Source organism: Lynx rufus, unplaced genomic scaffold, assembly GCF_022079265.1.
Source record: "Lynx rufus isolate CCGP_SWC_20201006 ecotype Redwood Valley unplaced genomic scaffold, mLynRuf1.p SCAF_26, whole genome shotgun sequence".
Taxonomy (NCBI): domain Eukaryota; kingdom Metazoa; phylum Chordata; class Mammalia; order Carnivora; family Felidae; genus Lynx; species Lynx rufus.
This window is the reverse complement of record NW_025814841.1, coordinates 2,160,287-2,183,304: the sequence shown is the minus strand read 5'-3', so window position 1 is coordinate 2,183,304 and position 23,018 is coordinate 2,160,287. Positions and strand designations below refer to the sequence as shown.

Sequence of the window (23,018 nt, the reverse complement as noted above, 5' to 3'; positions counted from 1 at the left end):
GGAGAGTGGGTGTTTACAAAGAACCTTGAATGCCAACAGTACACTTTGAACGGTACAGACATTTTCATGTAATTTGATTACATGATTGAGTGTTCAAAATCTATTAGTGAATTTCTAGTGCACAGCCTCCTGTTGTCCAAATTACATGGAAAAAATTATGTGTTCTTACTCCCCTCCCCCTTGCTGTTGAACTCCCCTTTTTTTGTTGTACCAAGAGAATAGAGACTGCCTGACAGATATTTGTTCTTGGCTAAAATTCTGTATAATGCTTTGAAATATTATTCTTCCTAGCAAATGCTAACAGTTGCTAATGTCATTCAAAAATAGTTGAGGAAAAATATGTTTGTGAAACATACAGCTTTTGCTGTCACATTATTTCCCGAGTGAAAGGAAAATACAGTAGTAGTCTGCTATTTATTGAATGGGAATCCTTTAATGTTGTCAAGGATTTCATCAAACTGATGCCTTAAATAAGCAGGAAATCACGTGCCCTCTTATTCAATGTCTGTTTCCTCATGATGAGGCGGCCACCCCACTCAGCTGTCCAGATGGGACTACCACCCATCACCGTCCTCTCAGATAGGATAACCAGAGCATAACTACTGTGGAGCGATGCAATTATGAATTTCTGGAGGGGGAAAAAGAAGAGATAAGTGCAGGGAAGTCAGCTAACGTGGTACGTGGGTAGTTCCAGGCAGCAAAAGGGTTAATCAGATTTTCATTTTAGATAGTTGCCTTAGTAACAATCAGGGAGCCCAGGCTGTATCTTTTCCATTTGTAGGGAATGTTTAGATTTACAGAGTAGCTTAGCTTATTATATACCTGCCTTGATTGCTGGATAAGGCTTGTGATTAAAAACAGAAAAAGATTCATTCTTATAATATTGTAAAGAAGACCAAAACATTAAAAATGATGTCACTGATGGTCTAGGGTTCTGGAAATTTACTGAAATTAGAACTCCAGTGGCGACAGTGTTTCTTGAAAAGTTAAAATAATGACGGTCTGATCTTTTGCTTAAACTTTTAGTGAAAATGAGTCTGGGTTCCCCATTTATAAGAGCAAATCTGAATCCAACAAATACCACTGGCTAACAGTGCTCTGAGAAATTGGACATCAACCTCATCTTTCATGCCCAGTTTGCATTAAGCCCTCAGAGATGCCATTTGTTTGTATTAAGTGCTACGTGGCCCTTCAATCAGGAATTGAAAACAAAAATATATGTAACATGTTGGAAAAGTGCTTATTTTGAGAATGTCTGGAAGAGTGGACCAGTGACACTAAAATTTAAGGTGCTTAATTTATCCAATGGCCAAACAGCAGGAAAACAAACTGGACACAGTGCTGTTCTCATGGCCTCAAACCTCACCTGGAGAGACAGATTTCCTAAGGGCAGAGAATAGCATTCAGTCTGTTTGCCAAGACCAGGTCTGTCTGGAGCAGCTTCTGCCAATTAGTGACAAGTGCTATGTAGTGAGGCCATGATACACACAGCGCTCCCAGAGTTCAGCGGTTTCAGAAATTACTCTCTGAAACAAGAAGAACACAATGCTTGGGAGCACAGTTCATTCCCGTTCCGTGGTAGTAACTTGCTAACCAGTGAGCCTACTCACAACATCTCAAAAGTCAGTATGTCAGGCAACCGTAGCCACTGAATTTATACATTATTTACAGACAGCTTCTGACTTGCTTTTGCTTATTATATTAACTTAAAAATGCCCAGAGTTCCACCTTTGCCATTCTGCAAGTGTCAAATATTTAGCCAAGAGAGACACTGGAGAGATTTCAAAACAAAGCGAACAAACAAACAAGAATTTGGAAGATTTAAAGACTCTGCTCAGGTTTGGAGGAAGGGGGAAGAAAGTTTTGTAAAGTGGGGATCGCTTACTGATTACAGGTCTGTCAGTGCCGTAGTGATCATTCATACCATAGCATCCGTTGGTTTGGTCAGTGCCTTTCTTGCAAAAGCTGGTTCGCCAGCTTGATGGAAGTACGTGTGTTTGTTTATTTCATGGTGGTGGATACACAAACAGTCATTTTGGAGCATGGAGGAATTTGTGAGGTAGGACACCTATGCCTCAAATGAAGACCTGTGTTTGAGGGGCTGATATGGCTGAAGAAACTCCAAGGATGAGGGGAGAATGCTTTTGGAAGCTGGGAGGCAGGAACAGCAAAGGAAGAAGGCAGAAGAAGACAAATCATACTAAAATTTTTCCTGGGGCCAGAGAAAGATAAGGAAATATCCTGCCTCCCTTTCTGTCCTTCCTCTAACAAATGACCCTTATTCCTGGACACAGGAATTTATACCTAATGTGTAGCTAGATTAAGAGCTAAATAACCTTCTTGTAATCTAACCTTGAAACTTTACCGTAATTTGCAGTGTTGGTTCTATGCCAGTTCTTTGCTCAGTTCGAGGAAGATATAGATTCTTTTTGAAGAAAAAACAATTCAATAGGTTCAAGGTTTCTAGAGATTTGCAGACTGTCATTTGAAAAACTCTAAGTTAAGGAAATTAAGATATTCTATTTACGGTATTTCATACATAAATCTTCACTACAAAAGACATGATTTGCCATCCTGCAAGGTAAAAGTATATTTGTTTTCTTGTTTCTTGTGTTCAGATCAAAATGAAGACATCAAATTGGAAAAAAAAAATGCCCATAAATATTGAAGACCCCAAAGGGGCTGCAGCTTCTGGGTTGAGAAACACTGGTGAAGGTGAAAAATGTATTTTGAGTTCCAAATGGTGCCTTTTACCAATGAACTTTTAGAGTCCATTTATAACTAGGACTTCTTGTATTTAATCATTTCACACTAATTTTTCCCTGGTTTGAATAAAGAATGTCTTCAGCACGGTCATCTAACATTTCCAACATAATAATGTCATTCCAACAACGCTGAAAAATAAAACAAGATCGTTGACAGAAAAACAAGCTATAAATATTTGGTTAGAGTATGGAAGAATTTTTCAAATGTCTAATAATATATCGAGACTTGGCTCTTTATTGGAAAGTCTGTGAACTTTCCTGTCTCCTGTGCTCTCTGTCTCTACAGGGTCACTATATATTTAAATTGTCTGCGTGTCTGTAACTTTTTAGCATGTGAACCAGGGTATAGTCAAAAAGACAGATGTTCCAAAAAGCTGAAATAAAGAAGATAATTTTCATTCCTGGGGAAATAGTGGAAAGTTTAAAGAGGGTTATTTTCTTTGCCTTCTTCTAAATTCATGGGTGAAGCTTGTACTGTCAACCACTTATCTGACAGAATCGCCCTCCATCACCATTGCAAAACCAAGCCACTCTCACAATTATTACTCTTCTCTTAATTCTTCAGTCAAGCCACCGATTGCCTTGGGAAGTTTTAATACCTACCCCCCTCCACTAGATTCGTGAACCTTTTCCTCTCCACAGTACAAAATTTAAAAACTTGCAGACATTTTCAAAATAACCGCTCTTTTATGACCTTTACTATGTTCACGGCTGCCATCATGCATGGTAGGTAATCAGTACCTATCTTGTTGATTGTTGGTTTGACTGCTACTGCGTTAAATTTATTTCAGTCGTCAAAACTATATGCACTAGTTCCCCATATCTTCGGTTTTGCTTTCTGTGGTTTTGTTACCCACAGTCAGCTGAGGGTCACAAGCCAGTGAAACAACTTCTGACATAATGTCACAGGGTCAGTAGTAGCCTAACACTATGTCACCATGCCTGGGTCATTCCCCACATATCATCTCATCATATGGGCCTTCTGTCACCCATATGATGAAGGGTGACTACAATACAATAAGATATTTTGAGAGAAAGCCTACTTTTATTACAGTATATTGTTTATAATTGTTCTATTTTATAGCTAGTTATTGATCTCTTAATGTGCCTGATTTATAAATTCAACTTTATTTCCAGTGTGTGTATATATAGGAAAAAACACATAGGGTTCAGTTTCAGGCATCTACTGGGGATCTTGGAATGTATTCCTTAAGGATAAGGGGTGGACTACTGTATATACTTAAGATTAATGTGCAGACCAAAATTATGCAAATTAAATGGCATAATTAATTTGAGATTTCCAACCGGTTTTTCAGTCATCAGCCAGGCAAATGATGGCTGAGGTCGGTAATGATGTTGCCCTACTCCACAGTTTTGGTGGAAAGGGAGAGAGAAAGGGGGGAGTGGGTAGGCAAGGAGTAGAAAGGGAAAGGGAGAGTAAGGTAAGAATGAAGAAACAAAAGAACACTGGAGAAGATGATTATAGAGAGCATCGATCATTATTATTGAAGTATCAAAACATTGGTCGAAAGCTAATGAATTTTTGTTAAGGATATAAGTACTTTGAAGAAAACAATAAATATGATGCGAAGAAAAACGAGTGAAAAAATGACTTTGTAAAAGAATGTTGAATGGGTTCTCTGAATTTTGATGGGAAGGAGGGCAAGAAAACTAAAAGATGAAAGGAGCTCCAGGTAGCTTTGGTGGACATCTGTTTTGTCTCATTGATGAAGAATAAATGTTCCCCGAGGCATCCTGAGCTTCTGACCCTGAGTATAGACGAGGTCCCCATTGAATCCATCAATTTCTAGGCTTACCCACACTCTTGTTAAGATGTGGGTATTCAGTTTAAGGCTCTGTTAAGAGGAATGTGGAGAACTTGGCTAACTTCCAGAGGAGAGCAGTAAAAATAGTACCGTGAGAAAAGATTAGGGTTCCAGAATATCAAATCATCTTGCCCAAAAAATAGAAGGCTAGTATATGATGTAACTGCCTTTCAAGGTTGAGGAGACAGTACCCCTCAACTGGAATTACATCTTCATTTTGGAAAACTCAAAGCAAATGATTTTGCATTACAACTGGACATGTTCAGGTTAGACCCTCTTATGGTTAGACTTTTGGAATCTAATAGTTTGCCCCCCCAAAACCCCAAATTCCCCACATGTCACAAATTATCTCCAACACAACTTTTAGTTATTTTACTTGTTTTTTATCAGCCAATCACAGATCATTATATTTTTCCGAACAATTCCAGGAACATGCATTATTTTATTAAACGATATCAGAAGTCCAAGATGTTACCTTATTATTATTTCTGTTTCTTAGCCTGGATTCTTTAAATATGAGCATTCCTAAGGGCTTGCTTCATGTGTTTTGAAATACTCTTGCATTTCTTTGATTTTAACTTGTTCATGTGGAATTTCCTAAAAGGGGTTTTTAAAGCAATGCTGGTTCATTCGTTATTTTCTCACGTTTGTAAATTTCATGTGAAAAACTTTCACTAAGAGCCACCCCTCCTTAAAATCTTAGTCATATTTTGTCTTCTGTAATAGTATACCCAAAATAGCTGAGCAATTCTGATGCCTTTTCTTTGTTTACCGATTTTAAGATCATTATGCATACTCTAATGCATAATTATAATTATGCATTCATGATGTTACTTGTGCTGGCTTAACTCAGAAATAGTGTGAAGCAGCTAATCTCGAAGCTACAGGCTGTTTCCCATCACTTAGATTCTGATCAGAGCTGTTTGTTGAGTCTTATTGGAACGCGGACTCTATGTGCTCCAGTCCCACGGCTGGACCCTTCGTTTTATCATTAGTTTCACTCCCTGCCCTTTCTTTTTCTCTCCAAATCTCTGCTTTCAAGACAGGAAAACTACAAGATAATTTGGTTTTCTCGCAGATGTGTAGTCTATCCACAACACCTAAATGAGAGGGATTTCTAAAATTATCCATTTTATTTTTAATCCACATTTAGAATTTTATGTAATAAAAACAGACATAGGGCCATTTCTCATGCTTGAGACTTTACTATCAACTGGATTTTCACTGAGTTTACTTTAGTGAAACTTAAACTGGTCTAGTGCAAAACTGCTAACCTTTCTTCCGTATGTTCTAGAGTAGTGTGATTTTGGCCAAAGAGGAAGTTTGTCTGTGTATCTTGCATGATGTGCCCTTATCAACAATGATTGCAACGTATTCGTTTTATGCATATGGTAGGAAGGATGCTTTCTACAACACTGTAAAGGATAGTAACATTAAAAAAAAACACTAGAGTCTTGGTCATTTGAAACTGAAATTTGGGTTAGTCTAGTAGCACAACATGGAAATATATGATCAAGCTCGTGCCTTACCTGGGGGGTGCACAGTTTCAAAAGATATGGAAGACAGAGCCATAAATAAGTTATTTTGCTCTGCATAAGTCAGAAGGCAGAACAAACTCTGAGTTTGTAGTTTAACCTTTCCTTTATTAGAGAGTTGAATTAGGGAAAATGTACCTTACTGTGAATTAGTGACATTGTTTTGTGATTCTCAAATGTAAAGAGAGGAGCCCCATTAAAGAGTATGCCTGGATGTATGTGTATTTGTTGAAGGGCTTGTGTCTGCTTCTAGAGGCAGGGCACCATTGTGTCATTTCATTAATATATTTATTGCCACTGGGATTATTTAATTTTCTGAATATCAAAGGACACCATGAATTTGTTTTTGACATAAAGAAAGGAGAGCATAGATTTTAAAAGGCTGAGTGACACTAGACAAGTCTGTTCACAAGTTTCTTCCATTTAGTGTACATGAAGTTCTAGAACCAGAAGGTGCCCTGAATCCTGAAGTCCTGGTCTTTTCTTTTATTAATGAAGAAACTGGCTCAGGGTAGTAATATATTTTGACCAAGGTAATCCAACCACTTAGAGGTAAAGCTTAAACCTAAATTTAATGAATTCATAGATCATTTTTGAAAATATAGCTAGCTAACATACTAGCATGAAATAGAAATTACAAAAGAAAAGGTCATAGACTTTGTAATTATGAAGGATTTTGCTTTGGGTATGGTTTGGTTGTCTGTGACAAATGAGACAACATATTTAAAATTTGAAATAACAACTTTAAATTATGGTAGTTACATTAAGTCTTTGTTCCAGCACATGGTATGAGAAAAATTTGCATTATTTAAAAATTTTGAACTAGCTCAGGGATTCCCAATTTAGAATCAAGATAGGGGAGTGGCGTAATTAGGAACTCAGTGTCTAGATTCTTTTCAAGTTATTTCCCAGATGCCCTAGAAGCACATTTTTAGACCTTGTAGGTACTAGTAAAAACAATAGGTAGAAAATTTGGAGTAATTTCAAGAGAATATATTATTTTATAACCAGTATGTAGGGCTTTTTATCATAGAAGGTGAGATTTTATTCAATTAACCTTAAGTTGCCATTAAAATCTTTTATTTGTGCTACTAGTAGTTCAGTTGTCTCCCCACTAGCCAATTTATTGAGTAGTTTAAAAGCAGTAAGATTAGTCAAAATAGTAAAATCTCTTACATATTTATAGCATGCTATGTTGATCATTCTGTTGATGTCCGGATAGAATAAATTAAATAGGCATAAGACTTCTCATAGACATTTAACTATTTCTTAAATTTTTCTCCATTTCCCCAAATCAATGTACATAATAATTATAAATCCACACTTACTATTTGTCAGGTATCAGTGTCAGCGATTTATAAGTATTAATTTATCTCACATCACATCAGCCCCAGGAGGTATTATTATTCTCATTTAACAGATGGGGAAACTGATGCACAGAGAAGTAGACTTTACTAAGGTCTCACCACAGATGAGTAGCAAAGGTTGGATTTCAACTTGAGCAATCTGACTCTAGAACTCATGCTTTTAGCCACTGTGTTAATTGCCTGTCTGTTAAGTCTGTAGTATGTGAACTGAGGTTTCTGCTTCTTTTCCTCATTGTGCTTCTCACACTGAAGAAAAATACTGTATGTCGTAAATAATATTTGAATCACAACTGAACTCTTTGGTTTCAGACCTATTGAATCAAAAGAACTACCTTGTTTCCACCTCTGCCCTATTTCTCCCCAACGGTTTTTACTGAAGGCTCCTTTTTGATTTCCCAATTTGACCTTGAACTTCCATTGGCAGGTGAAACTGCTCTGTGTTTTGTTTTGTTTTGTTTTTTCAGTCTACCTGTGAGCAATCCAGTTTAAGCTGGGGACACGCTAACTGCACTCAGACTGAGATATTTCTTTTAGTAGAAACTTTCCCCCACCCCCATCAGGGCACCAAGACTATACAATGCAGTTAGGTTCCTTAAGTAGATACACGCAGAGGTTCTGAAGAGTGGAATTGACCAATCAGACACAAAGGCCTGGCTGGACTGCCTGGCTGCCCAGAGTATACGTCAGTACCTCACTGTGAGGTACTATGATGAGGCTCTACTCTGTCTGTTGACCAGTGGGCACCAAGAGAATTCATTATTCATTTGTTCTTGTATAATCAGTACTGAGTTGAGTGAATTTTAGCCTAAAGACACCTTGGATCTCATCATGAATTCTGCTTATGATTGAAAATAACCTTTATAGGCTACTTTTTAGTCATTGTTTGTTTACCTGTAAACATTTCTATAGCTATAAAAATACCTGCAGTCATAAAAATAAAAATATTAAAAGTATTGCCTATTTTTCAATATTTTTAATATCACTAACTAGACTATGTTCGGTTCTGTTCCGCTCATACACCCACTTGATGCCTGATATTGGTATTTAGTATCTCAACTAGACTTTCAAGACCCAAAACTGTGCAAATGTGAGAAATAATTCACTATAAACCTATAAATTTCACAGCTCAAAAAACCCCAAAGGTTATTAACGAAGCACCATGCAATTAGCTTATACAAAGTGCAGCTAGGAATCATGCATAATGTAAAACAGAAACTGCTAACCACTGACTCATGGAAGATCATTTAAGCTAGTTTTTATGGACATGAAGAATTGCTAGTTAACACAATTTCTAAGAAGATTCTTATTGTTTTGACACCATGGAAAGAATTTAGTTTCTTATAGATTTACTAAGAGAAAAAATAGAAAACAGTTCATGGTTAAGGCAGTTTCCAGCAATGTGAATTTGAACAAGTTGTTGTATATTTTAGAGTCTCGGTTTTTACCTATATAAAATGGACATAACAATGGAATTGTGAAAATTAATTCAAAAAGTAATTCAGCATCTAAGGGTGCCTGGGTGGCTCAGTCGGTTGAGCGTCTGACTTCAGCTCAGGTCATGAACTCACGGTTCGTGGGTTCGAGCCCCACGTCAGGCTCTGTGCTGACAGCTCAGAGCCTGGAGCCTGCTTCGGATTCTGTGTCTCCTTCTCTCTCTGCCCCTCCCCCGCTTGTGCACTGTCTCCCTCTGTCTCTCAAAAATGAATAAATGTAAAAAAAAAATTAAAAAGTAATTCAGCATCTAGAATTTTGGCATAGTTAATGCTTAATGAAATGATATAAATCATATATTAGAGAAATGCATCACTTTTCCACCCAGCCAAAATTCTTGTTTTACTGAGAATTTTGCATTTTCATGGAAACATTTTTTTATTAGTAGTAATTTTATAAAGGTTTTATTTTTAAGTAATCTCTACACCCAACATGGGGCTTGAACTTACAACCCCAAGATCAGGAGTTGCACGCTCTACCGACTAAGGCAGCCAGGCACCCTGGAAACAAATTTCTTTAGGAGTGTTGGAAACATAAGCCACACACTCACATACAATAACATACCTGGTATCGCTTTAAGCTCATTATATACATTAACTCACTGAATCCTCAGAATAATCCTATGACATAAATACTTGCTTGTCTTATACTTATTTTAGAGATGAAGAAACAGTAGTTAAGTAACTTGCCCTAGGTCATACAGCTACTGGATGGAGATGTGGTGCAAACTCAGCTTGGGACCCAAGGGCAACTTTTAAAATTTGACTATTAATAAAGCATAGTAAGTGTGGTAATTAGTATATGCTTAAAATAGTATATACATAATTTATCTTGACTACATTTTGCAAAATATTTCAGTTTTTGAAATATTTTAAATGTATTTTTGATATACTTTATTTCATAGTAATAATAATTAAATGAGTATATAGTAAACTGTTGGTAGAAGTAGAAGTGCATGGCTTAAATCAAGCGATAAATGTAATAAAAGATTTTATAATTGGGTTTTAGATAGAATTATTAAAATATAAGCTATATTTTATAGATTTTCAGCATATACTGGAGAAAGCCTCAGTATTTTTAACTTTAAAATTAAAGTGTAGGGGCGCCTGGGTGGCTCAGTCAGTCGAGCGTCCGACTTCGGCTCAGGTCATGATCTTGCGGTCCGTGAGTTCGAGCCCCGCGTCGGGCTCTGGGCTGACAGCTCAGAGCCTGGAGCCTGCTTGGGATTCTGTGTCTCCCTCTACTCTCTGACCCTCCCCCGTTCATGCTGTCTCTCCCTGTCTCAAAAGTAAATAAACATTAAAAAAAAAATTTAAGGGGCGCCTGGGTGGCGCAGTCGGTTAAGCGTCCGACTTCAGCCAGGTCACGATCTCGCGGTCCGTGAGTTCGAGCCCCGCGTCAGGCTCTGGGCTGATGGCTCAGGGCCTGGAGCCTGTTTCTGATACTGTGTCTCCCTCTCTCTCTGCCCCTCCCCTGTTCATGCTCTGTCTCTCTCTGTCCCAAAAATAAATACACGTTGAAAAAAAAAATTAAAAAAAAAAAATTTAAATTAAAGTGTAATCCGGGAAGCTCCTGGGTGGCTCAGTTGAGCATCTGACTCTTGATTTTGGCTCAGGCCATGATCCCAGGGTCTCAGGATCAAACCCTGTGTTAGGCACCACACTGAGCATGGAGCCTACTTAAGATTCTCTCTCTCCTTCTGCCGCTCCCCCGCCCCCACACTCATGCTCTCTCCCTCTAAAATAAAAAGTAAAATAAGGTGTAATCTTAAATTCTCATGAAGATTCTTTAAAATGAGTGGATTAGACACTTCTCATCTATTACTACACTGTCATTTGGTCATGGACCATCAAATATACATTGATATTTCCAAATGTATTAGTCATATACTTGAAATATCATGAGATAGATTATAAATATTGATTTAAATAACCTATCTGTATGTCACTTAGGTATTTTTATTATCAATATACTGTGAGCATCTAGAGGAAGTGTAGCTTTCATCATTCTGTTCCTAAGAGTTTTTATCTATAGTAGATATTTAATAAATATTTATTGAATGAATAATGAATATACCCAATTTCTAGTAAAGTATAAAGTGATTATTTTAAGAGCAGAATAACCTAAATAAGTCTTTTCAAATAGAAATGGCATAAAGAAATCGAAAAATAGCCAAACTGTGGAAAGAGCCCAAATCTCCATCACCTTATGAAAGGATAAAGAAGATGTGGGTTATGATACACATCACACTCACGTATGTATATGTATATGTATATGTATATGTATATGTATATGTATACGTATATGTATATATGTGTGGAATATTACTCAGCCATCAAAAAGAATGACTTCTTGCCATTCGCAACAAAGTGGATACACTGGAGTGTATTATGCTAAGTGAAATAAGTCGGTCAGAGAAAGACAAATACCATATGATTTCACTCATGTGGAATTTAAGAAACAAAACAGATGGACGCAGGAGAAGGCAGAAAAAAAGGGAGAGAGGGAGGCAAACCATCAGAGACTCCTAACTGTAGAGGAGAAACTGACGCTTGCTGAAGGAGAGGTGGATGAGGGATAGGCTAAATGGGTAATGGGTGTTAAGGAGGGCACTTGTATTGAGTACTGGGTGTTGTGTGTGAGTGATGAATCACTGAAGTCTACTCCTGAAACCAATATTACACTATATGTTAACTAACTAGAATTTAAATAAAACCTGAAACAAACAAAACAAAAATGATGGTTATTGTTCACTACTAATTAGAATAATTTTATTTGTAACATTACATCTTTTATGTGGCAAAACCCACATCTGGACAATGTAAGCCAACTTGGCCCAACCTTTAATATCGTGTACTCGCAACTAAATGCAGAATTTAACCCCTGGTATTTGCACTCAACCATTAAGTTTTTACAGATGTGTTAGTTTGTCATGTTAACATTAAGTATTCTTTCTAACACACATGTTGATGCTTTTATTCATATGTCTACGCCTTTGTAAAGAATATGGTTTGAGAAATTTGTCCAGGGGCAGTATTTATAAAGGCTTATCTCATTTGGTTCTGCTTTCATAGCATGTTCCTTTCGTTGCCCCGGATCCACAGGTATGTTGCACAAAGATCCCCTGGATTGGCTTTTATTCTCTGGAAGTACAGAATTAGTATAGTCCTTCTGCATCTGTTGATTTGGAGAAAAATATTGAAAACTACTCTCATGGTCAGAGTCTTACTTTACATACTTAATTTAAGTGTTTGCAATATTCTTGTTATTAAAATGTCTCACAGATTAGATAAGCTTTGTTCCACTCCTCTATAGCACCTTCACACTTCCGCCAACCATACTGCCAAGCTCTTAAGCTTTTGCACCCAACTTTAAATAATTTGTCTCATAAAAATCTGCTTTCCCCAAAGGTGCTATATACATCCCAGCATGTACTATATGGTTTAACAATGCCATCATTTGGCTTTTTTCTCTTTGGAGACACCTTTCTCATTCCTATTCTTCCAGTTGATGTTAGACTCTTAACATCAGTTTCAAATCGCAGGTATATTTTAAGTTCAAGATATAGGTGAGTTCTTACTACTTTATGGTTATAGAGGAAAATACAGGTACAAATCATGAAAACAAAGCATGTATATATAAGGAAAAAACCCTCTGCATTTGGTTTTAAAATTTACTCTATTGTTAATACCAGGATTGCCCTTTTTCTGTGGAGGGGAAAAGCTGATATTAAGATTGGCTAAAATGGTAATAAGGAGACAGTCTAAAAGGTGTCCGAAAGATTCATTACATAGTGCAGTGGATTAATTCATGAGGGACAGACATATCTCAGTATCTGAGGATGACTTTGTGCAGGATATAGCTTTTTCTTTCTTCCACAGAATGCCTTTGGGGTAAATCGCAAAAAGAGACTGCTGAATAGAATTGACCACTATTTTTTTATGTGTAAATAGGTCATCGATAGTTGAATGTGTGTGTGTGTGTGTGTGTGTGTGTGTGTGTGCGCGCATCTGCAGCACACTCCATATAATTCTTCATACTAACATTTTATTTTGACCACACCACTGACCTCACCGTTTTCCTTGGTATTAATATTCCAAGGTAAAGTACAGTAGGCGGCTTTATTTACTGCATCAGCAATTAAAAAATAGTAGTGTTTCCTTAAGTCAGTATAAGCCCAGTGTATTAAATTTTCATAAATATCTTCACACTCAAGATTTGAGTTTAGACTTGACAAAAATTCTATAGTAGAAAGTCTTACGATGTTACTGTCAAGCTGGAAGGACATATGAGATCATCTTACAAAGCAGAAAGATGCGACATATGAGAGGTTAAATGATTGATCCCAGGTCACACAGCTGGGATCACGGCTTTCCGGTCCCTGCTCCCCCCCACAGGTTTACGTCAGGGGGGATACTCGAGAGCAGTTTACTTTTTCCTTCCCAAGGCTTCGGTGCTGACACTCTTTTGCACATTGCACTAGGTGCAAGCCCAGAAATTCTGCCAGGAGCAAAACAACACTCCTTAAACACTCTGTGACTTTCAGAACTGTATAAAATAAAAGGTTGAAGTTAATGGTTGCCAGCTTGGAGGGAGTAGTTCCTCTTCGGAGCCAAATATATGTGGAGAACAGATGAGACTGTGGGAGTGAATTGGCAAAAGGGAAAGAGAAATGAATCTATTCTTTTTTTTTGAAAATGAAAGTATAATAAATATCTGGATAATTTAGTTGTTTGTTATTCATTTAGAGATTCTTCCCATTTGAGAAATGAAAAATCTGTATCTTTCATGTGTGTATTCTTAAACAGTAATTTTCAATTATTTTTCTAACTATCATGAAATAATCTTTTTTTCTGGAAGTAAAGAGATTATTTTAATGACCTGGATATATGGAACTGTGTTCACTTTCTTAAAAGATCATTATTTCTCATACTGAAATTTCTATCTTTAAGCAGTGACTCATGTTGTCATAATGGGTTTCCACAATTTTGAGAACTAAAAGCAAATATACCTCAGAGATAATGATTATTTAAATTTTTGGTTCTTAGAGATAAAACTGTCTTTGACATAAGGAGTATGGATGGATATAGTAGCCAAGAATTCTATCATTTTATTTCACACTCATTTTGTTTTTGAAAAGTCTCTTATCGTGTTTGAGATCCCACATACCACAGTGATCTTAAAGACGTTTGTTAGCAGACTTCTCTGGAATTTCACTCTCATGCTGTCCTTAAAGGATATTTTGTGGAACTGTGCTCAAGAGAAATGCTCTTCTAATGACACCTTCCTAATATTTCCATTCATAAATCTATTCTGTGCCTAATGGTATAGTGTAGTGGTCCTTGGTAGGGCACATCATGGATGCCTTTCCAGTTTAGAATTTTATGTATTTCCTAATTTAAGACTATTCTTAATTTATTTGAACTTGAGTTTGAAAATGTGTCTAGCACATCCGTCTTTTTCAAGCAAGGGAAATTTGATTATCTTTTACTAAGTTGAGTTTTGTTGTTTCCTAAACAATTACTGTAGCTAAAATACTTGGTATGAGTTTGAAAGCTCCTAAAGTTACTTCTTCATTTGTTTCAAGTTTTTATTTATGTATTTATTCACTTAACTAATCCCTGTATCCAATGTGGGGCTCGAGCTTATGACCCCAAGATCAAGAGTTGCATGCTTTTCTGAACCAGCCAGGTGGCCCTGGTTACTTCCTTAAATCTGTTTGTGTCTCTCTTTCTCTCTCTCTCTCATTTTCAGACACAATAAACAAAAGGAAGGTGGCAATTCTTACTCAAGGGATATCCCAGTGTAGTGCAGTGGCCATTTTATTATTTTTTAAACGGAAGCACATGATTTGCATGGAAACACATGAAAAGCCTAGTCATGTCTGAATGATGTCTGGCATTAGTTAATCATGGAGAATATTTAGGTGTTATTGCTGAGAACCTGTTTTTATATCATCGCACAGATAATGTTGACCCTACAAGACCACATGGAATAGAGTTATTCCGTTTATGTAGTCTAAAGTGATACTCTGTTTTTTAAAGAACAAAAAAGTTATTGGCCTCAGCAGGATCAAGCTCAAACCCTGTATAACTTTTTAAAGGATTTTACTAAAAGCCACAGGTTTAGTAGGTGGAAATCTTCATTCTAAAATTTTTTTTTATGTTTATTCATTTTTGAAAGAATGTCTCTCATTTTGAAACAATGTCTCTCTAGAGACAGAGCACAAGCAGGGGTGGGGCGGAGAGACAGGGGACACAGAATCCGAAGCAGGCCCCAGGCTCCGAGCTGTCAGCACAGAGCCCAACGCGGGGCTCCAACTCACAAACCGCGAGATCATGACCCGAGCCGAAGTCGGATGCTCAACCGACTGAGCCACCCAGGCGCCCCTGGAAGTCTTCATTCTAAAAGTCTAGTTTTTAAATATTTTAATTTTTTAAGTAAATCTCCACCCAACGTGGGGCTCAAACTCACAATCCTGTGATCAAGAGTTACATGCTCCACCAATGGAGCCATCCAGGCACCCCCATACTACAAGTTTTATAGTTCCAGTCAAATCAGTGATGTTGAGACTGTATGTCACGCACAGAACTACTGAAAACATAATTGTGTAGGGCCTTGCGTTATTACTTGACATTTCTCCCCACTCTGGGTACTCCAAGATTTTAAGTTTTTATGCTCCCATAGGATAGACTGTTTGTGAAGGGAATTTTTAAATTCAAGCTCACTGTCACTAGAGACATCATACAGTTAAAGGGAGAGTGATACAATGTTTTCATGACTTTCAGATTGTGTTTAAATGTAATTCCAGTGTGCAGAACCGCTTGGATATATTAACTGAAACTTTTACTGTGTAGTAAGTACAAGGTCAAATCACATACAGTACCATTTTTCTTTTTCATTTAGATGTAGGCAATAATTCAGTTGGGGGAGATTGGCTTTTTTTCTGGTTCTAAATCTAATGTCTACAGTGATTTGGAAAATTTTCTATGCCTACTCTCAAATATGTTTTTATAGCTGGAGAGAATAGAAACAGCTATTAATTTTGTCAACTAAGCTTCAGCCCTTTTCACCTATTGCCCAGTTAAGGAATCAACACGCCGAGAGCATTTTTATCCACATCGAACTCCATCTCATGGCATTGGCTTGAGATTCCCTAATGAGATTTTGTTATATTTCCCAAACTGAAGTCAATGGAGGCCAATTTTTCCATCAGGTGACACTTGTAGCTCTTTTAAAAGGCTGTAAAGTCAGGCTCTTCTCATAGGTCAGATTTTCCTAAGACTTCTAGCTCTTCCTAAGCCTCATTTTGGAAATCTTCAACAAATATTTCCAGCAAAATTTGGAGTCCCTAAGACAGCATTATGTCACCAGTTTCTTGGGTTAGAATTATCCTCTGTTCTTTACCTTTGGGCTGTCTACTTTTATCTCCATTAACCTTTTGGCTTGAGTATAAACATTTATTGAAGGCTACCTCCTTTGTCGGTCCAGTAACTCCAAAGGTTAGTGAGAAGTGGATGCTAGTTTGACCTCTTTTATCCACATTAGATGATTCTAATTATTCCTAAGAAATGACACTTTTGACCCATTTTGTCCTTGTCAAGTTTGTCTCGTTGTAGGCTGTCGAAGCATGAAACTCTGGGTTCAAACAGTGTCCAGGAGTGCACATTTTTCTAACTTGCAATGTGGAGCCTCAAAAGTGCACACTATTTCCTTTTCTTTTTAAAACGTGCCAGTTTAAATGAAACTCGGGGCTCCTGTTATGTACCTTGAATTGATTTATTACTGAAAGAGACTGCCTAGATATAAAACGCAAACTTTAACCTGTAAAAACCCATGGGTTATTGAATACGGGGGAAAAAAATGAAAAAAAGCTTTGCATAAGTGAGGATAAGCTAGGTTTTGCTGAGGTTGCAAGCAACTCTAATATCACAATGGCTTTTTACATAAAAAAAAAAAGTTCCTTTCCTTATCACACTACATGGCCGTTGTGATTGCCAAGGCTTCCTCCTTGCGAGCTCCCACGATCACTGCCGCAAAGCAAGGCATGGCGATGAGTCCATTGGCTCTTATAGCTTCTGTGTGGAAGTGACATGAGTCATCTCTTGTTCAGTTTTATTGGTCACATGAAGTCACATGGCCATGCCTGACTTTAAAAGAGATCTGGAAAGTGGAGAGTTGGAAACAATTTATCAATAGCACTAATGACTACCGCTGTGTTTAAAGAGTTTCTCTCTTGATTTTTATGCTAATAACTGTAGGCATTACCAGCACCTGAGAAAAACAAAGATTCAGTAAATGCTTTTTGTACATTTTTAGTTTATTTCTTCATGTAGCTGTTTAGCAGAAGTGTTACATGCATCTACAGTGTACTAAACACTGTGCTGGTTGATTTAGACAACTGACTTTGAGATAGAAACCATTGTCCCCATTTTACACATGTGTAATCTGCAATTCACGACATTCAGGTTTAAGTGATTTCCCAGTCGTAGAGCCTGCCCATAGCACATAGTAGGATTCAAACCTAGGTCATCCGACTCCAAGAAAAGTAACATCCTTTCTGTTCTGCCTCGACTATAAGGTCAACAGTAAATCATGAAATGTTTTAAATACTTAATTGTAGAAGTGGAAATTATTACAGTCACCACTATGTATTTTCTTGTACTTTAAGACAAGAACATTTAGTATATCTAATAATTGTGGAATGACAACGTAGGTTTAATGTTATTCTAAGAAGCTGTTTTACACCTTTTGAGTACATTTGATAAGGAGCTTAAAGTGTTTTTTTAAACTGTAAGTCAGTAAATATGAATCCCTTTTGTGTTAGTTTTCTATTGCTACTGAAACAAATTACCACAAATTTAGTGGCTTAAAACAACACAAATTTATTATCAGTTCTGTAGGTGAGAGGTCCAGTATGGATCCCATTAGACTGAAATCAAGGTGGAATGCATTCCATTCCTGAGGTTCTAGTGGAGAATACCTTTCCCACTATTCAAGCTGGTGGCGGAATTCAGTTCCTTGCGGTTGCAAAACTGAGGTCCCTGTTTCCTGCTTCCTGAAACAGAGTCATTCCAGTTTCTGGACACCACTGTGCTCCTTAGTTTATAAACTCAGTATGCCATCCGCAAAGGCAGGTGGAATCCTTTTCATATGGAGTTCCTTTGATCTACTGTGTTGCCTCTCCTGTCTTCAGGAACTCAGGTGTTCAGACTGGGCCTGTCCAGATAATCTAGGATATTTCCACCATTGCACAGTCCTACACCTTAATCACTTCTTTAAAACCCTTTGCCCAAGTAAGGTAACATATTGACAGGTTCCAGAGAATTAGGGCATGGGACTACGTTTATATCCACTCTCTTTCCCAACATATTGTGCCGACTGTATGCTCTGTAGGATACTAATAAACATCTTGGTCTTACGTTCTTCATTTGTGAAATTAGGGAGTGAAACTCACTGAACTTTGAAGTTGCTTCCATTTCTTAACATTCTAGACTTGTATGAGTCCTTATGATAGAGACCTGGGAAAGTGAACCTAATGATCAGTGTGGATATTATTGTTATTTTCTATTCATGGATTTTGCTGGAGTGTAGATTTCATATAATCCTGGCTAACTCCTTCCTTCTCACACTTGGTAATCTTCTTTGAAGTCAGTCAATCTCTACGAAAGTTGACTTCTTCAGAAAGAAATTGACTTACCTCCTCAAAACTGTAATAACTGGTCCCTTGAGATTTTTTATCTACTTATTATTTACTTCACAGCTTTGGTAGAGCTTTCAGCAAGTTTTAGCTACATTTTTGCTTTTGCTTTATTGATTTAGAGTAAAAGAAATTGTTTTTCCTTCAATTCAGTTTCTTAATAAGTCCGATTCTATCTATGCCCAGGTTTCCAAAGTTTTAAAAGGTATGATGCCTAATGTACTATTAAGGAAAGATATTAATTAACTAGTTTTATTTGCACCATGAAATTAATTCCTTTGAGTCTTAATTTGCTTATATACTAAATGGAAAAAGTTAATACCTAAGCCCTCGAGTTTAAAAATCAAAAAAGATAATTGAACGGAAGTACAGTGTCCAACATTTAGTGTTCAATAGATGTAAATGACTAATATTGTTGTAACAGTAGTAGTGGGGGTGGGGGGATAAATCATCCCAGTTTGCCAAGGAATTTCTCGTTTAAAGGCTGAAAATCCAGCATCCTGGGGAACCCTTCAGTCTCAGAAAAACCCAAATGGTTGGTCACCCCAGGAGTCTAGCTGGAAACAGCTAGAAATAGATACGATGTTTTCCTTTTACCAGCCATTTGACCTAAAAGAAGTCATTAGTCTTTGAGTTGCAAGTTTTTCTTTTTTATCTGAGAATGGATATGAAGACTAAATAAAGTAGGTGTCTAACAAGAAACCTGCACAAGTAGCGTAAGTAATAGTACCCTTATTCTTCCTGGTTAAACAATCTTTACTGGCTTCCTTTGCTTAGAAATTTAAGCATAAAAGGTTTTGCCTGATATAAAAAAACATCTTTCAAAATAGCTTCTAACCTGCCCTTCCAGACACATTGCTGTTATTCCTCTCCCACCTGTCAGTAATGAAAATATTGATGATGATGGTGACGATGATGATAGCTAATACTTATCTAGTACTTTCTACAAATCAAGAATGGCTGTAAAGACTTTGTAAGAACTCAAAAGCAAAGTATCCCAGAACCGCTCACCATTGCCTGTACTCAAGACTCATATACTGCTCAGACTTTGTCCATGGCATACCACCAACTGCAGATTTTCCCCATTTATCCTTTAAGAGCCTGTCTAAATGTCACCTCCGCTATGATATCTTCCCAGAATCCACAAGACAGAACTTTCTTTCTTGCCCTGCATTAATCCCAAAACAATTTACACATGACTTTTCGCTCTTATCATGCGACTGTTTGCATTATATTCAACTTTTTTTCTTAGGTATCTGTATCTTTCACCAAAAAGAAAGATGCCTTAATATTGCTAGCACCAAAAAACACAGGACCAGGATAGAGGTGGTTTGTATATTCATAAGATGAATGGAAGATTATAGTATCAGCAAATCAACTGATTTACTTTACACTAAAATATTTCCTAAAGAATTTAAATGATCAATATCTATTTTTCATATTATCTGTGGAAAATTGTGAAAGCTGATTTACTGTGTAGAAATCCATGTGGCTTTAAGAACTGTAGAGTGTAAAGATTAAATAAAAAGTATGTCTTTCCCATAAAATAAGAATACAGTAGAAATGGGGGAGGTGCCTGTTGTTGAAATCTGTTATTTAAAACCAGAAAAGAACATGTGTTACAAATAAGATCGCGAAATCTCCTACATAATAACGGTCTACCGAAATAGTGGACTCTCTCTTGTGACTCGTTCTGCTTTTTGCCTGGAGACCTGCTGAGCTGATCTGTGGGTTTACCTGTTTCTCTGGTAGTAAAGGGAGCTGACATATGCATAATTAAGACCTAATATTAATTGGATATGGGTCATTATCACTTCAGATTGAAGAAGCTTACTTGCCCTCAATCGTGTTTTCAAATGGAAGTAAATAAAAATGGTCACTCAGACTGATAACCGTAAAGATAACTTGCTAACATCTTTGCCTGTATTGTTAAAAAAAAATAGTATAAAATTACTTCCTTTCTACAGGCCTTTACACTGTATTCTTCTTTCCTGTATTCTTCTTTCCTACAGACTATATTTTCAGGGATAATTTCTATAGTTTGTTACTAGAGAAGTTTCTCGGAATGTGTAGAGCACCAGATAAACGTTTTTAATGGTTGTACTTACCAAATATTAAGATGTATAGTTGAAAAGTGAACAATTAAGATGTGTGGTTGAGGGGCGCCTGGGTGGCGCAGTCGGTTAAGCGTCCGACTTCAGCCAGGTCACGATCTCGCGGTCCGTGAGTTCGAGCCCCGCGTCGGGCTCTGGGCTGATGGCTCGGAGCCTGGAGCCTGTTTCCGATTCTGTGTCTCCCTCTCTCTCTGCCCCTCCCCCGTTCATGCTCTGTCTCTCTCTGTCCCAAAAAAAAAAAAAAAAAAAGTTGAAAAAAAAAAAGATGTGTGGTTGAAAAGCGAACAATTTAAAATTGAATCAAAGAACGAACACGAAAAACCAGTATGCTAGCATTTCTTACAATTGATCTGGCTTACCATCTCTTAATATTTGAAGTATTTTTTTCAGACTTTTAAAAAAAATTTATCCATGATGGTTGGTTTTTTTTCATTAAACAGTGTATTTTACAGTAGTTTTACCTCTTATAATATAATTGATACTTTAAAGAATGGGTTAACATTCATCTTACGCCTAGTCGTCAATATGGGTTTGCAGCTAACAACAGATCTGTGTCTCAGGCGCAATCATTATTGTTATTTAGTGGGGGAGATGGGTTTTCCAGATTCCTGAGGGATTTGAAATGACCAGATTACACGGAACTCCACAAGTGAATACTTATTAATGCCAGTTTGGGAAATTTGCAGCAAAGTCCCAGAATGAGCCACGATCTCTGTGGCAGGATCATATCTAGGTGAAGGTTCAGTTCAAACATTACCTTGAGACGCTTGCATTGTACTCTGGGTTTTGTGATATTTGATATACAGACATGGTCTGGTGGATGATAAAAGTCTGACTGCTAGTTCACTGTGACTCATCGGGAAACAACAGTCTTGCTAAGGCTCACTTGTTTCCTCCTCAGTTTATTTCCTGCCATGTTTAATGTAATTAAAGGCAAATAATTCGCGTTCCAAACAGCCTAAACTGATAAACCTTTTGAGCCTTATGTTGAAAATGTACAACCGGAAACATTTTGTTCGAACTAGGGCGAGTGTCTCCCTGCCTCTGTGCTTCCCAGAGCGAGGTATGTCATGCTTTAGTTGCTCTGCATCTGAATTTATTCACGATTCCTCTTTTATACTCTTTCTGGAGACAATGTATGGTGAATCATTAGCATTATTATTATTTCAGTTACAGTCAGACTACATATCCACACTTAGCAAAGGGGGTTAGGTAGATTTCATTATTCATTTGAAATAAATTCCGACTCTAATAAAAATGTTGCTCAGGGTAGAGCTTTGAAATGGATCCTGATTCTTTAAATTCTTTCCTGTCTGTTTCAGGAAATAGTGAGATCCTGTTGATAGTAAAGTACAATGTGTCTAAAGTTCACTTCTAAACACTCTGCTCTTTGCAATGAAAGTCATCTGCATTCTCTTTATAATTCAGAGCCGCAAGAGATCTGTCTAATCTTGGAGATCTGATCCAGTATCATTTAGGGAAAAAAAAAATCCTTGATAATAATTCTACCATTCAGATTAGTGAAAGCAGTAAAGCCTTACAGCTTCTGTCATCTTAAAAAGATATTATGAGACAGGGGAATATGGACGTGGATTATGGTTTGGGAGATTTAGTTGTTTGTAAAAATAAAATGATTAGTACAGTTATTATTCAAGTTTTTAATCAACGAAAGCAAATGGCATCTGTTTGTTATCATTCTTTCTACAGAAGACAAAGGCTCAGGTCCCAATGGTGCTGACTGCTGGTCCCAAGTGGCTACTGGATGTGACTTGGCAAGGAGTAGAAGACAACAAAAACAACTGCATTGTGTACAGCAAAGGTAAATGCAGGAATCATTTCCCTCTCTCTTTGCGAGTTTTGGAACCTGAGCGTTGCACAACAGCACCCAGTGAGCGGGGAATGAGAATGCAAAGTGACATTTGATCCCCTCTCTTCCTTTTTCCCTCCTGAATCTCTCTAACCTGTGTTGTCAGCAAAGCCTACTGGGCTTTTTCTATACAAAACATGACAGAAAGTGTTATACCATTAATTACTTAGCACTGCACACATTTACCTAACCCTGCATTTGAGTGGTGTGACTGGAGCCTTCCTTGCTGTTAGCTTTATTGATAGCCAGTTTGATGAAATCCCAGGTCCCTCTCTCTTAGACATTATCTACAGAAAGCAAATTCCTTTGAAACTTAGCAATTCGTGTCAAGGTGCATGCTCCAGGAGGCATTG

The 23,018-nt window shown here is 37.3% G+C and overlaps 1 protein-coding gene across 1 annotated transcript in view; it reads left to right on the top strand.

Annotated features, from left to right (window-relative positions):
* The window catches only part of ZFPM2 (zinc finger protein, FOG family member 2), a 372,521-nt gene that overhangs the window by 187,082 nt on the left and 162,421 nt on the right, over nucleotides 1-23,018 (top strand). Inside the window, exon 5 of the mRNA XM_047088967.1 lies at nucleotides 22,506-22,617. Coding sequence (XP_046944923.1) covers nucleotides 22,506-22,617 — 112 coding nt within the window. The remainder of the gene's footprint in view (nucleotides 1-22,505; nucleotides 22,618-23,018) is intronic.